The sequence below is a fragment of the Sphaeramia orbicularis genome, chromosome 19 (genome assembly GCF_902148855.1).
Source record: "Sphaeramia orbicularis chromosome 19, fSphaOr1.1, whole genome shotgun sequence".
Lineage (NCBI taxonomy): Eukaryota > Metazoa > Chordata > Actinopteri > Kurtiformes > Apogonidae > Sphaeramia > Sphaeramia orbicularis.
The window spans coordinates 34,236,548-34,253,619 of NC_043975.1; the positions used below are offsets into that span (position 1 = coordinate 34,236,548).

General features: G+C 39.8%; 1 protein-coding gene across 1 annotated transcript; it reads left to right on the forward strand.

Annotated features, from left to right (window-relative positions):
• Positions 1-1,745: 1,745 nt before the first annotated feature.
• Positions 1,746-4,354, forward strand: nog2 (noggin 2). The gene has a single exon (XM_030163143.1). The coding sequence runs from the start codon at positions 2,975-2,977 to the stop codon at positions 3,608-3,610; it is 636 nt and encodes a 211-aa protein (XP_030019003.1). The 5' UTR covers positions 1,746-2,974; the 3' UTR covers positions 3,611-4,354.
• The last annotated feature ends 12,718 nt before the right edge of the window (positions 4,355-17,072 follow it).

Consider the following 17,072-nt stretch of genomic DNA (forward strand, 5'->3'; position numbering starts at 1 on the left):
TTCGCTACCCCCTTTTCTCCCTTCCCCTCTAAACCCACTTACTCAACATCATCACAAACACCACCCTTCCCCACTGTGCTCACCGGTCCCCTCCTCTCTCCTCTTCTTGTCTTTATCTCCAGTAATTAGCCAGGGTATGGGGGTTGACTCGGTGCAGGGCTGACTGACAGTATTAGTGCTCGAGACCAGAACGAAGGGAAGAGCCTTTCCCGGCATGGGGTTTTCTCTCTCAGTCCTCCAACCTAAGACCTGTAGAGGAAGACAATGGAAATGGCCAGTTCTACAGTAACTAGCTCAGCCTTACTGTCCCCACTGCCCACTGGGCCCTGTCTACGCTGGCACCCTGATCATTAACCAGATTATGACTGTGTCCTCATGCATGTCTGAGAGGTCAGCACAACCTCACTGAAAGGATGCACCACACTCAGTCTGGATAATATTATACTGTGTTAGACACTTCATACATTTGCTCTTATATGTCTTATATGTCACAATGATAAATACCTAGACTAATTATTTTTGGCAGAATAGTTTCAGAGCTGGTTTTTAAGTATTTGAGGGCAAAGCGAGTAGACAACTTCAGTTGAGCTGGATCATAACTCACACACACACATTCCTTCCCTATGCACTCAAACCTGAGTAGTCAAACAGTCAGAAAGAGGCTGGGGAGCATGTCCCCAACGTGCTGGATCGACGCCCTCTAGTGACCACTACAAAGGAGGAGCACAATGAGGAGTCAAAAATAAGCAACAACCCGGGACAGTCTGGTGCAGAGCGCGCAAAAAGTTGGAAAAAGTCAGGTTATGGGTATCCAAAGAGGACAATCCATCCATTTAATTATTCCCCACTGTGTGTGTGTGTGTGTGTGTGTGTGTGTTTTCATGTCCCAATAAGTAATGCTATTTGATACTGATTACATTGGTACATTCATAAAATAGATAAATAAATAAGTACATTTTAGTTGTAGAGTTTTCTTCCCCGTTGAAATGAAAAATAAGCTTAAATATGAATGTAGAGTGTTTTATTTATGGCGCATATGAGTGAAGGTACATCCAAATAGACTACATTAACTTAATATGCAGAGGGAAAAAATGGCAAAATCTAAGTTCAGGAACATTATATGATGAATAACACAGTTTGAGCAGAAGTAAAAGGTCCTCCGTGGTGTAATGACTGCTTAGTATGGGAAAGGTACCGCTTAGTTATCCATGGCCATTTATAGCCCTTAATTACGCGCCTATTTTGTGACCCCTGAGTTCAACGGGCCAATTCCTGTGCAGACCCAAATCCTGATGAACAAAGGTGGAATGTGATGCCCCTTTTCCTTAGACAAGCTACTAAACGTTTCCCATCAATTTCATGGGAAAGTTCAAGCCAAGGAAACTCTTAAACACTTCAGCTGATTATTGACAGCGTATTGAACCTATTAGTGCATCACATGCACCGCGCCGACGCAAAAGAAAGTCATAAAAGTACGCGTGAGATTCCACTCTTCCCATTACCAGTGTATCAGTGTTCATATGATGGAACACAGCTCTGGAATACTGGATAGAATCGGTGCTTTAGGACCCAGTTGATCCTTGTGATTGTGGCTGATATTTTCCACGTTGTGAGGGGAGGGGTGACCTGAAGGGGGGAGGCTGTCAATCATAGTGAAAGTGGCCGGGGTGGGCAGGCCCCTCTGACACTTTGTACCGTCGGAGGGGGATATTTAACTTGGGACTGAGCACGACTCGCTACAGACACACTCACACACAGTGTGCCTAAGCAAAGAAACGCTCCAGCGCCAAGTCTCTCAGACTCCTGAAGTAGGAGCGACTGAGTAGGAGCTTCTGTAGCAGTTATCAAAGGAGTGGAGACGCTCCCTCAGGAATTGACCGCTTGCACCGACCGGGCAAAAAGGCTCCAGATTTGGGACTGTCTCGTCATGCAGCGACATTGGGATGTGGAGCTTTTCTGAGAGGATTCAGTAATGCCACAGTAAAAGGAACTCTCACTAACAGCGTGTCCTGGCTTGGTGCAGTTTGCATTTAATATGCACACAGGCTGATATTTTCTGTAAAGCCGTTTTCATCGTCTTTTTTAATTACAAGCAAAGTCGAGAGTTTTGTGGGAGTGTTACAGCCTGAGACTTTTATGTAAACATTGCTCTGCGATTTGGAAACATTCTCTGGAAAGATTAATGGCTGTTATTTCATAAGCTGAGATTGCATCCCACTGAAGGGCATTTTTGGACATTCTTTGTAAGGTGCACGTTTTGGTTGCTGGAATAAGTCAAGGAACAGACTGCCTGTACTTTTTCCTCTCAGTTCATGGATTGTGCGCCTTGGGACCTTGTCAAACCTGAGAGCGTCAGGCGACGTTAAGAGAAGCCACGTTTATAAAAGCCGTGCGTAAAAATAACATTGGCCAAGGCAGCCCTCATTGCCGGGCGCGTGACATTTAAAACTTGGTGAAGTACCCTTTTGTGCGCCCTTCTCTCTCGGGACGCTCCGGATCTATTCTGTCTCTTTAGAGAACACTTCATTCCATGCAGCTCTCGCCCCGGCCGCTGTCATCCAGTGTAGACAGTTCGTCGTGGCTTCGAGTCTCCGGAGTAACCATGACAACCGAAAGAAACCCGAAGTGAATCCAAGGGAGCGGGGTGAGGCCGGAGAGAGCGTGAAAAGAGTTTTCCCATTTTGTTTTGTGCCTTTTTGTTTAGACTAAACACTTTTTTTTGCAAATCAGGGGTGCCGTTTCGCGCTGCACAGTTGCATCAGTGCGCAAATTGCAAAGTTGAAAGAGCCCTAAAAAGCAAAGCACTCCATGTCATTCAAACCCGACGTGGTCTATTAAAAGTATCGCCTTGCTGGTGACTGAACCTCTACTATTTATGAAGCCCAGGGCAAGTCATTGCATAGAACACAGTAACCGGGAAAAGAACTGAACATTTTTTACGCGAGAAAAGCCGGTGCGTAAAACTAGAGGAATAATGGCCCTCTCACAAACGCTACTCATTTACGTGCTGGTGTGCGTTCACCTTGGGGTTTCCCAGCATTACCTTCGCCTCCGTCCTTCACCCAGTGATCACCTCCCTGTACCCGACCTGAAGGAGGACCCCGACCCGGAGTACGACCCTCGGGAGCAGGACTTGGCCGAGAGGACTCTGAGGAAAAAGCTCGGCAGTAACTTTGACCCCAACTTCATGTCCATCAGCTCGCCCATGCTGGTGAACCTCTCCGCGTCAGACAGCCAGGTGAAGCCACCGGGGCCCATGCCTAACGAGATTAAAAAGCTGGACCTCACAGAGACCCCCTATGGGAAGCGGGTAAAAGTGGGCAAGAAAGCCCGTAGGAAATTTCTGCAGTGGCTGTGGACCTATACGCACTGCCCAGTGGTGTACACATGGAAGGATTTGGGCGTGAGGTTCTGGCCACGTTACATAAAGGAGGGAAACTGTTTCTCTGAGCGCTCATGCTCCTTCCCTGAGGGGATGTCTTGCAAACCAGTCAAGTCAATCAACAAGATTTTCCTCCGGTGGTATTGTCAAGGGTTTCTAAAACAGAAATACTGTACGTGGATACAGGTGCAATACCCAATCATCTCAGAGTGCAAGTGTTCGTGCTGATTTTCTTTAAGGAAGTGGTGGTCGAGGGGGGAGTGGACTGGAAATACGGTTTCTATTGCACTGTTAACTCTATACAGAAGTGGGCACCATAGCAAATCTATTTTTTTATATAGCATTTTAAGTGAAATACCAACATTGTACATATTTAAGAAAAATGCAGCTATTTTTTCTAATTGATCCAGGACCATATTTTATTCTCAACCCTGAAACGCTGTTTTTTGGGGGGAACACGAGCACTTCATAAGGAAGAGCTTTTTTTTTTTTTCTTTTTTTTTTTTTTCTTTTTTTTTCTCGATATTTTTATGAGACTTTGAGGATGGAATGCATATGCTACACTTCTCCAAGAGGTGAACTTTTTTTTTTTTCAACTGAACATTGATTCTGACTGTTATTTCACTGCAATGCTGCCTAGAGTTTTTGTATAATATTAATATCAATAATAATTAAATTGTAAAAAAAAACAAAAAAAGTTGAGGTTAAAGATATATATTAAGGCGTGAACTCAGCTTTTTGGAATACATAGTATTGTAGAAATAAACAAATCTGTATGTTTTATTTATTATTTTAACGATTGTGAGTATAGAGCATAAGGAAAGAGAATAGCAGAGTATACCAGAAAAAAATATGGGAGATGTCTACTTGAATATTTCTAAAAAGTACAAAAAAAAATACATAAAAAAGTAAAACATATCAGTGTACATGTTATGGTTACACGTTTTAGCAATAAAGTCTATCTTTTCAACATGTATTAGTGTCAAGCCATGTTGCTGTCTTATCAGGGGGTGTGTACATTGTGAAAAAAAAATATACATATATCATCACATGTTGTCTCTTTTAGTCTGATGAGAGTGTTTCACTTGTGTCCAGTAGTCACTCATTTTCGGTTCTTTCTATAAATATCACAATCTGTGTTATAATCCACTCAATACTGCTTGAAATCATTGGAACAAGCTGTCTGGAATGGGAAACAAGTGAAACTGAGACTCATCTTATGCAAATGGTGTTAAAGTCGATGCCAGATTGATATTTTTTGCAGCGTAGACGGTCGGGCTCCGAAGAGGAGTGGAGTTACTAACTGCAAAGTAAGTCCAAGCCTCAGTGACTCTGTGTGGACTGCCTGACGCTCCACGCCGTCACAGTGATTTTAGAAAGGGCTGATTTACTACGCTGTGTAATGCGCAGCGCATACCTCAAGCGCCTCCACAGAACTGGCATCTATTTGTCTCAGCCAGAGCAGAGAGAGAGAGAGAGAGGCCACGCACATTCACCCCCCCCCCCCCCTCCTGTCTGCGCACATGCTCGGTTCAGGGCTCCGAGGTGTTAACATAATGGGTAAAATATGATTCAGACATTTCAAACAGTGTCAGATGATGAAATGGTGAGCGCACACGCGAAAGCCAGGGGCGTCTGGGGTCTGCGCTTTTACTCTGGAAGCTCCACACAAGTTCCACTGAGGTATTTGTATAGAGGTGGACTGGAGCAGACCGGCGCCTATTCAAGTCTGACCGCCCTGGAGAGAAAAAAAAACAAAGCCCATAAAACAATGGTCAACTGTTTTTGACGTTAGCAGACTATTAATTGGAGAGCTGGAGTATGCTGTCTGCAACTTAAACAGATATGGCCAATTAAACGCACTGGAGACGCGCAGGGAAATTAAGTCATAAGAAATCAAAGAGAGGAGTCATTTTCTCTAAGTAGGGGGTTTTATGGTGTTTATATTATTCTTTAAATACAATCAACGACTTAAACAGAGCCATGACTGAATGTCTGAAAGCTAAAAGCAGCTTGTGTAGTATTTCCACTGAGCGCATCTTGTGTGCGTTAAAGTGATTTGTATTTTTGCGGGTAGAGTTGGATTTGACACTTGCCGCCCGGTTATTGTGACAGAACCACTGAGGGGATTTGGTAAGCAGAGGAGAAGAACGGCAGCATGCCAGCGGAGAAGGAGGAGGAAGAGGAGAAGGAGCAGGAGGGGGGCTGCTTTCCTTACTGTCAGCTTCTTTCTTGATGATGTCTCGGGGTTTTTAGAAACTGCGTCTCTGACTCGACGGCGCCACTCAGCCGCCCCCTCTCGACTGCGCAGAATGAGGCACTTTGGGAAACAGTAACCCTTTCAGGCTCTGCCCGGAGAGTATTTTAGAAGCGTGTGAAAGGCAATACGCCGCCCTGGCTCCAGCCAGTTAGGTGCGCACCTTTTAGAAACAGACCCTGCCAGCCAGTTAGATCAGTAGTTCTCAAAGTGGGGTCCGAGGACCACCAGGTGGTCCTTTAGGGGATTCCAGAGGGTCCCAGCAAAAAGGATGAACAATTTCATTTCACTTAAGCACTTTATTCAAGAGAAATCACACCATTTGACAGAAGTGTGCATCTTTATCTCAGTCATGTGTTTCTAAATAACTGCTCAGTTTGATGCTCCTTCACAAACTTCAAATCAACTATAGATTCCTTCAGGTATAAAACCCAAATAAAAGCTCAGATAAACACTGAAATGAGCTCACATTTAATATGTTTAACTGAACTTGTCACCAGTTTAATCAGATCAAAACCAGTCAGAACCCAAACTATGACTCAAAATTCCATTCAAAGTCCAAATCCTCTGTATATCCCCTAAATGAATCCTGCCTGTAAATAGAAACCTTTTGAATATGAGTTAATATGGAAGCATCCAACATAGGTTAAATATGGACCGTGTGGTTTATTTCTCACACCCAGGGAAATATGCCAATCCTCAAATGAGTGACTGTCAGAGACTACTGTCTGCAGGAAACCAGCTATGTTGTCTGTGTTACTCATTCACACCATCCACCAAAGCAACACTTTCATTATTTTTTTAAACATATCACAAAACTTCATTCTCCCTTGATGTGAATGTAAAACCATCATGGTCACAGAAAGACTTGTGACTGACATGTTATGCATGGAAAATTTCCCCATCAGCACCATCAGAGCACCACATGTAAAGCGTTGACACATCGGAGCAGCCTGCATTCATATACTGCCCATAAAAGTGTCAAGACGTTGTGGCCTTTATCCTGTCAGACGCTGAGCATCATTATTGTCTGACAAAGCCTGTCTCCATATTCAACTACAGACCTCTGACAGAGTGGGCTATAATGACACCACAGCAATAAATACTGTTTGCTTTTATCCCATGGTGTATTTGACAGTTTCATATTTATTTACACCCTCATGAGATCACAAGATAAAGTGCACATTTGTGCCAATAAGGAGAATGAAATAAAGGCCTGGAGACAATTAGGACTGGGATGATGGGGGCGGAGGTTGGGGGAATGGGTGACATGCTCAGTGGTGAAGATGATGAGGCTCCTTCTCCTGATGAGAGTCAATTATTATGATGGATTGTGGTCCGACTGGGGATAACTGGGGTGCATCAGTTGGTGGGTGGTAAAGGGTCTGCGGGTCTGCGGTGATTATCATTTTGGGCAAATATGAGAAAGGCACACATCTGTACCTACATGAACACACTGGTACAGGAGCATTGGTAAGTGTGGATCCGCAGTGGGTTCATGTGCACATACATCTTTAGTGTGTGTGTGTGTGTGTGTGTGTTGTGGACTGACATACAGAGACGGAGACAAGGGTCTGTGGCTGTAAGTAAGGCTCAAACCCCATGGTTGTAAAAGTCTGTGAGTCAGCACTGCTGAGGGTATTGATGATGACAGGGTATTAGATGGAGCACTGAAGGGAGGGAGGGCACACACACACACACACACGCACACACACACATGCGCCATTACACACTAACACACACACACATAAATGGAGTTACTGCAGATGATACCCAGCATTCCGACAGACCACCAACTCCGGCTTGTGGCTTGTGGAAGCGTGTATGTGTGTGTGTGTGTGTGTGTGTGTGGATGTAAAGCATTTGTTCTTGTATAAAAACCAATACAAAAGTTGTGTGTATATGATTGTGTCTGTACGTAATCATATCTCAGTGTGTGTGTTTCTGTGGGAGAGAGGGTCTGTGTCTGTATTATAAGTGTGCAGATGTGAACATATTACAGATCTGTTACAGATTCACTGGTGGTCTTCAGTTGATTTGTCACTTTCTGAACCCACAAAATGACCTGATTCTCTAATTATAGTTCTTTCCAATCATTATTAAGCTTGAAATGCATGTCTGTTTATTATCTGCGCGTGTGTGTGTGTGTTTAAGATGAAAAGTCTTCTTTGAGGAGTTCCCTTTAGCTGGTCTTCAAGGAATCTGAGACACATCCAAGATCAGATCAGTCGCTCATCCTTATATCAGCAATCCATTTACTACAAGAGCTCACAAACATGACCTGGTTTGTGTCAGCAGCAGCGGGTACAGAATTCATAACATGCCATTACATCAACACAACTGCCGTCTTGGCAAGCAAACAACAGGTGACTGTAGTCAAATAACAGGTGAGTGGAATCAAACTCCAGCCGTTGCCAACAAATAGTGCTTATGACAGTTAAGCAGATTGGTGGGAAACCTGTGTCTGGTGTGTAGAACTGAAAGTGATGCCAGCGAAGATGTGTAAGTACAGACAAAAGGCCAAAGATCACATGACTCGCCCAAATGCAGCTGAATATGTTGCTGTTTGTTATAATGCAATGCCTATTGTTTAATCAGTCACGCCCTTTTACTGCTTTACAATGTTATTTTTTTACACCCGCAACTTCAGAAGGTGATAGCGAGGTTATCATTCCCATTTTTATGTCACTTGATTTCTTTAAGCACACAGCAGAGCAGTCCAAAGTCCCCACTTAGAACCTGGTTACACGCTACCCTTTTAATCAGACACATACTGTCAGAGTCACATTTCTGTAGTCATGCTTGCTGATTACTCAGTTTAACTCTTGTTAGATGTAACAGATATTGTAAGCCCAAAGTAAGGCCTAAATATAGAGCGGTGGGTGGCGTGGCACTCGCTGGGCTGGGAATAGTGCATATTCTGAGCTCTGTTTCCATGGTTACTCGTGCTTTCTCTCATTGCCAGCATGCGTCTCAAATTCGGAAAAATAGTCCCTTTGCATCAATAGCTGTGTTTTTAATCCCTTCAAGAAGTGCCCAGTCTGACTTTTTATCATGTTTTTTTCCCTCACCAATCAGGAAACGCATATTAACGTTTATGGACCATGTTGGTGTCACAGACTGTGGATTGTGAAAGTGTTTTGCTGTGGGGCTAAAAATGTATGGGTACAAATATGCCATTAACCACTACTGGCTTCACCATCTTTACCTCATCAAACTAAAATCAGAGACCCAACTTGTCTGTCAAATTGGATACAAAATTGACACTGTTTTAAAGAGCTGCCCCAACCTCCAATGAGGCCACTGACCCCCCTAACCCCCACCCCCCACCCCCCTGCAAAGTGTGTACAACTACTTACAGCACAAACACACACACACACACACAGACAGAATTACAGAATAGACATTAGTGTTGGACAGCATTCATCAACAGCGTGCGCAAACATTAGGTGTTTCCAAAGTGCTCCTGATACATAATTTGGCCCTGGTTGTCATAACGATACACACAGGTAATGCATAAACTACCTTTAAGTTGTTTACTTGACTACTCAACTTGATCATGATTGCACTGGCTGGATTGCACACACTTGAGTTTTCCCCTAATTAAAATCTATATTTTCCATATCCATCTCCTCTCAGTTCACTGATTGCCGCTGTACTCCCTAAAACACACATTCACAGTCACACACACATACGCTCACACATACACCTCCCCCTTACAGCCTGTCCGGCGGCTGTCTCCCAGTACCCCTCTGTGCGCCTAGATGGCATGCTGAGAATGTTTACTTTCGCCACAGTGTGTATTTACAGAGCCTAATAGTTTTTTAGGCCGCAATGGCGCCTCGCTCTGTAACATGTGTACAACCCACCTACTACCTCTGACTCCCTCACACACACACACACACGCACGCACGCACGCACACACACACACACGCAATATCAGACACAGAATCATATATTGCCCCTACCGAACAACAAATCAAATCTCTGGTATTTGGGGTTTGGCAGCAGCGTGAGCTCTAAAGCAGCCAGGTGAAACAAGCAGCAGCATCAGAATGTGATTGGAGTGAATGGATCTGATGAGGCTATAAATAAGGCCTGAGAGGAGAGTGTGTGAGAGGATAAATGAATGCACGAAGAGCTTCCAATGAATGGATGCATGTTGTCTTGAATGGTTGTGTGTAAGTGTGTGTATGTGTGTGAGGGTGTGTGTGTGTGTGTGTGTGTGTGCATGTGTGTGTGTGTGTGTGTGTGTGTGTGTGTGAGTGACCTGTGGAAACCAAAGAGATTTGTGAATGTGTCTACAGTCTGAGTGGAGAGTTTGTGAGTATGTGGGAGAGTGAAAGGGAGGTAGGAGATGGTGAAGCGTACTTGGATTAAACAGATTATGCAGACGATACAGCAGAGGTAGGAGTCCTGAGGGCAGATACCTGCTTATACAGGACGAACGTCTCAATTAACAATTCATTTAGGTGAGTGAAAACAAAACTCAGGGTGATATGATAGCCAGTCAAAAAAGACATTTAGAAAGTATCATCCAGGTTTTGCTTAACCCATAAGGACCCAGTGTGATTACTGTGGCAGTTTCAACATTAATTTTTCTCTCTATTTAACCTTTTTTAAGTGATTCGTCACCATATCTCATGATATCATTCTCTCCGTTTTGCATTTTTTTCAGTGAAAATCAGGTATTTTCCCTGTATTTAATTACTGATCATGTATGTCAGTATTTTTCAATCTTGGAGTCGGGACCCCATGAGGGGTCATCTGGAATTTAAATGGGGTCGCCTGAAATTTCTAGTAATTGATAAAAAAAAAAAAACAAAAAGCAAAAAAAACATACTAATAAAAAATATATGGTGAGTTGACAGAGACAATCCCAATCCATAAAAGACATGACAAACTCTGAAGCTGAAACACTGTGGTACTGTTTATCTTTCAAATGCTCATTGTGGTCGGTTTCAGATGCTGCAGCTCTTTCATAATTCATAGTTTGACTTATTGTTTGTTCAGTCTTAATTGTCAGCCTTGTAAATAAAAGCTGGACTGACTGTACATATCCTGACCAAGGAAAATACAATTCTCACTTTGTGCAGTAATCTACACCTGGCTTTTCTACCTCCATCCATAATATTATACATTATATAGACTAAATGTGTCTAAAATTAACCTTTATTTGCAATATAGTATAACAAACTATTACATGATCAAAAACAATAATAATTTTAGCATAAAAAATGTCTCTGTTTTGAATGTCTGAGGTCGCCAGAAATTTATGATGTTAAAATGGGGTCATGAGCCAAAAAAAGTTAGAAACCACTGATATACTTTAATCATCATGCTGAGATTACATTTGAGGGTTATTACCAAAAACAGAGAAAACTTAAGAAAAAGTGATTTTTTTCAGTCAAAATCTCTCATTAACTGAACATAAACCAAACATTTCCATCCACTGTCATTGATCCAACTCCATGGGTTTTACAGGTGAATCAGTGTTGTAGAAGATGACGTTCACTACGGAGCCTCTGAACGTCCACACGGGTCATATCTGATGACCATAAAAAGAAGATAAACTGCATTTTACATCAGTTATTTACATGTATTAATAGGATTAGTGGATCAACAGGTATTAAACAGTTTACATCAGTAGATGGTTTTGGTCGCTGGTGGAGGTTTGGGTCTTTATGAGTTAAAAATGAAAGTTCGATGCATTTGGCTCAGCAGGCAGCAGCAATAAATAAAAACAGGCACCAGAATTAAATATCATCTGATGCAGAAGAACCTTGAACTTCATTGGGTTTTTTTGGGCATAGTTTTACATTTGCATTACCTGAGAACAAATGGATTTACCAGAAAAGAAGACAAAATACATCTATAATATCTGTACTCTTTCCTAAGTTAGCATATCACAGCTGTTTACTCAAATTAACCCATAAAGACCCAGTGCTACTTTTGTGGCAGTTCCCAAATGAAATTTTCACTATTTCTACCTTACCAATTTTTAAAAGATATTATCCTCTGTATTTTGCATTTTTTTTTGGTCTAAATCATGTATTTCCCTGTATTTAATTCACTGGTCATGTAGATGTTCATGAAAACTCAGACTAAATTCAAAGTTAATCATATCAAGCAGAGAAAAATGTAGAGAAAGTTACTTTTTCAGCAAATACTCTGCTAACTGAACATAAACCAGATGTGCCCATTCACCGTCATTGGTCCAACTCCATGGGTTTTACTGGTGAATCAGTGTTGTAGAAAATGACGGTGTTTCCACGTTCACAACAAAGCCTCTGAACAGCCAAATGGGTCATATCTGATGACCATGAAAAGATGACAAACTGTATTTTACACCAATTATTCCTGTGCATTGATATGATTAATGGATCAACAGGTATTAAACAGTTTACATCAGTAGATGGCTTGTGTCAGCGGTGGTTGTGTAGGTCTCTATGAGTTAATTTAAAATCAGGAATGACAAATAAAGTCTGTCCATGTCCATATCTATGTCTATGTCCATATCTATGTCTATGTCCATGTCCATGTCTATATCTATGTCTATGTCCATATCTCTCTCTATGTCTATGTGCATATCTGTGTCCCTGTTCTTGTCCATATCCATGTCTTTGTCTATGTCTATGTCAATGTTTATGTCTATGTTTATGTCTATGTCAATGTTTATGTCTATGTCTATGTCAATGTTTATGTCTATGTTTATGTCTATGTCAATGTTTATGTCTATGTCAATGTTTATGTCTATGTTTATGTCTATGTCAATGTTTATGTCTATGTTTATGTCTATGTCAATGTTTATGTCTATGTCAATGTTTATGTCTATGTTTATGTCTATGTCAATGTTTATGTCTACGTTTATGTCTATGTCTATGTTTATGTCTATGTTTATGTCTATGTCAATGTTTATGTCTATGTTTATGTCTATGTTTATGTCTATGTCAATGTTTATGTCTATGTCTATGTCTATGTCAATGTTTATGTCTATGTTTATGTCTATGTCAATGTTTATGTCTATGTCAATGTTTATGTCTATGTTTATGTCTATGTCAATGTTTATGTCTATGTTTATGTCTATGTCAATGTTTATGTCTATGTCAATGTTTATGTCTATGTTTATGTCTATGTCAATGTTTATGTCTATGTTTATGTCTATGTCAATGTTTATGTCTATGTCAATGTTTATGTCTATGTTTATGTCTATGTCAATGTTTATGTCTACGTTTATGTCTATGTCTATGTTTATGTCTATGTTTATGTCTTTGTCTATGTTTATGTCTATGTCTATGTTTATGTCTATGTTTATGTCTATGTCAATGTTTATATCTATGTCTATGTCAAAGTTTATGTCTATGTCTATGTTTATGTCTATGTTTATGTCTATGTCTATGTTTATGTCTATGTCAATGTTTATGTCCATGTTTATGTCTATGTCTATGTTTATGTCTATGTCTATGTCTATGTTTATATCTATGCCTATGCCTATGTTTATGTCTATGTCTATGTCAGTGTTTATGTCTATGTTTATGTCTATGTCTATGTCAATGTTTATGTCTATGTTTATGTTTATGTCTATGTCTATGTCTATGTTTATGTCTATGTCTATGTCAATGTTTATGTCTATGTTTATGTTTATGTCTATGTCTATGTCAATGTTTATGTCTATGTTTATGTCTATGTCAATGTTTATGTCTATGTTTATGTCTATGTCTATGTTTATGTCTATGTCAATGTTTATGTCTATGTTTATGTCTATGTTTATGTCTATGTCTATGTTTATGTCTATGTCTATGTCTATGTCAGTGTTTATGTCTATGTTTATGTCTATGTCTATGTCAATGTTTATGTCTATGTCTATGTCTATGTTTATGTCTATGTCAATGTTTATGTCTATGTTTATGTCTATGTCTATGTCTGTCCATATCCATGTCTTTGTCTATGTCTATGTTTATGTCTATGTCAATGTTTATGTCTATGTTTATGTCTATGTCAATGTTTATGTCTATGTCTATGTCTATGTTTATGTCTATGTCTGTCTATATTTATGTCTATGTCTATATTTATGTCTATGTTTATGTCTATGTCTATGTTTATGTCTATGTCATTGTTTATGTCTATGTTTATGTCTATGTCTATGTCAGTGTTTATGTCTATATTTATGTCTATGTCTATGTCAATGTTTATGTCTATGTCTATGTTTATGTCTATGTTTATGTCTATGTCTATGTCTATGTCTATGTCTATGTTTATGTCTATGTCTATGTTTATGTCTATGTCTATGTTTATGTCTATGCCTATGTTTATGTCTATGTCTATGTCAATGTTTATGTCTATGTTTATGTTTATGTTTATGTTTATGTCTATGTCTATGTCTATGTCTATGTCTATGTCTATGTCAATGTTTATGTCTATGTTTATGTCTATGTCTATGTCAATGTTTATGTCAATGTTTATGTCTATGTTTATGTCTATGTCTATGTCTATGTCAGTGTTTATGTCTATGTTTATGTCTATGTCTATGTCAATGTTTATGTCTATGTTTATGTCTATGTTTATGTCTATGTCTGTCCATATCCATGTCTTTGTCTATGTCTACGTTTATGTCTATGTCTATGTCAATGTTTGTCTATGTCTATGTCTACGTTTATGTCTATGTCTATGTCAATGTTTGTCTATGTCTATGTCAATGTTTATGTCTATGTTTATGTCTATGTCTATGTCTATGTCAATGTTTATGTCAATGTTTATGTCTATGTCTATGTCTATGTCTATGTCAATGTTTATGTCTATGTTTATGTCTATGTCTGTCCATATCCATGTCTTTGTCTATGTCTACGTTTATGTCTATGTCTATGTCTATGTCTATGTCTATGTCTATGTCTATGTCTATGTCTATGTCTATGTCTATGTCTGTCTATATCCATTTCCATGTCTATGTCTATGTCTTTGTCTTTGTCAATGTCTATGTCTATGTCTATGTCTCTATGAATGAGACTAAAGGTTAGACAAACCAGATGAATCAGTACAGGTCATATGTCACGAGCTTTTTTAGGTCTGAGAGTTAAAGTGCACTGTTTTAGTCATTTGCAGTGTTTTCTTTTACACTTTTACTATCTTCATCAAGAACGTCATATGATCACTCCTGTTTGTCTGTAGGATTGCACCAAATATACCCCAGTGATCTTCATGAAACATGGTGGAACAGTATGGTAATGGTCAACTACACTAACTAGTGGCACCAACTGAAAAAGAGGAGGAAAACATAGGAATATGGGCCTCAGTTTAGGTGTGTGCTCTATTCTTTCTGTTTGTTTACAGAATTATATTGCTTAATTTAGTTATTGTCTTGGTGAAGATGCACAATACAAGTACAAACAAAACTGCAGAATAGATATAACACACATAGGAAGATCCTAACAGTGTCAATGCTGTGTGAAAACAGTAGTGTGAATATGAAGCAATAACCTGGAGGAAGTGTTAACATAAGGGATGCTGACAAAGGGCTGTGGGTTTTATTATCGAGTTTTTGAGCATAGCACCTGTTCAGTGGTGGCATTAACCATGAAGAGGCTGAAATGCACTGTAGTAGAAGCACCTATTACACTTTTGTTATTACTTAGTGTAGGGATGTAACAATTACCGGTATAATGAAAAGCCGCGGTAAAATTGCTGACGGTTAGTATTACCGTTTAAATTCTAGTTATCATGATAACTGTGTATGATTATGGCACTTATCCGGAGAAAACGCCTATGTAAAGATCTGCTTTTATGTCAAATATTTGAGTATAGTTTAAATTTATTACAATTTTTATTTTATATTCCTAATATTTGGAACCAATATTCACTTTTAAAGTCTTTGAAAAGGTTCATTAAGCATCTTTGTGTTATTTATGCAATAAATTATATACATTTTTCAAATCGGATTTTATATATTTTTTTGTGTTTTTTGTCCTTTTATGTTTTTATAGTAGGTTAAAGTGAAAAAATAATAGGCAAATGAGATAGATGAAGTTGTGCTGAAAAAACAGATTCCAAACATGGTTATAGTAAACATTTGTTTATATAGTATATAAAGGCAAAATCAAAAGGACTGAAAAATGGACCAAATAGGCTCAGAAGGTACATTGTATCTATTATTTTATTTGGCTTTTTTTTTGTTGTTGTTGTTGTTTTTTTTTTTTCAAAATACAACTTGGTTAAATTCTTTCAGTGTGTGTATTAGTACTTTTTGAACATTTTGAACACAATTACAACAATACCACGATAACAATGATAACCGTGATAATTTTGGTCACAATATATGATATGATACGATATGAAATTTTCATATCGTTACATCCCTAACTTAGTGTTATTAGGCCATAGTTCAGGAGGTAGAGTGGGTCATCCAATAACCAAAGGGTTGGTGGTTCGAATTCCACTCCAGCTGTTGTGTCCTTGAGCAAGACACTTCACCCTCCTTGCCTCCAGTGTCACTCACACTGGTGTATGAATGCGTATGAATGTTTGGTGGTGGTCGGAGGAGCCGTTTGGTGTGAAATGGCGGCCATGCTTCTGTCAGCCTTCCCCAGGGCATCTGTGGCTACAAACATAGTTTACCACCACCAGAGTGTGAATGTGAGAGCAAATGAATAATGGATCAATCATGCAAAGTGCTTTGGGTGCCTTGAAAAGAACTATAGAAATCTAATCCATCATTATTATTATTATTAGTAGTAGTCTGTTTTATTTATTTATTTATTGTTATCAATGATCTTTGAACCTGTTTTCCATCATGGTGTGTGCTGCTGACCTCTTGGCCAGGTTGCCCTTGTAAAAGAGATCTCGATCTCAATGGGACTTTATCTGGTTAAATAAAGGTTAAATAATATTTCAGTGAATTGTGATGACAGAACAGAGTTGATAAAATATTGGTAAAATTCTCTCACATGACAGAATGGTGTTATCTAGCAGGGATGTGTATCAGATTATTGTGTTCTTTAACATTCATTCTAATAAAAGAGGTTAAAGAGACAGTGTGTTCAATGCCACTGAAAGGACGGAGTAGACACTAAGCGTTTCAGAGAGGAGTCTAAAAGGCTCGGGGTATTGTTTTATTTTCTTTCTCCCAGTAGACAAAGAGCCAACAGGGACCAAACAGGTGAAAATAACTGCCTGTATTTTTCCCACTGGACCATCATGTACAACTTGGGCTGCTGAACCTGATGTCCTGACGCCTGCCTGTCTGTCGTATTCAGCCGAGGTGGTCTATTCAGAGTGAGGGACCAGGGGACGCACAGCCCAGGGGGGTGTGGACATGTGTGTGTGTGTGTGTGTGTGTGGGTGGGTGGGTGTGTGTTTGTGTGTTCATGTATAAGGAGAGGGAGGAGGCACTGTGAGCTGCAGAGAATGCTTGGTGATGGGTTACCAAAAACAGAGCACCAG

Bases quoted from the DNA above. Each gene is read 5' to 3' on its own strand.
- nog2 (XM_030163143.1), top strand. From the start codon at position 2,975: ATGGCCCTCTCACAAACGCTACTCATTTACGTGCTGGTGTGCGTTCAC.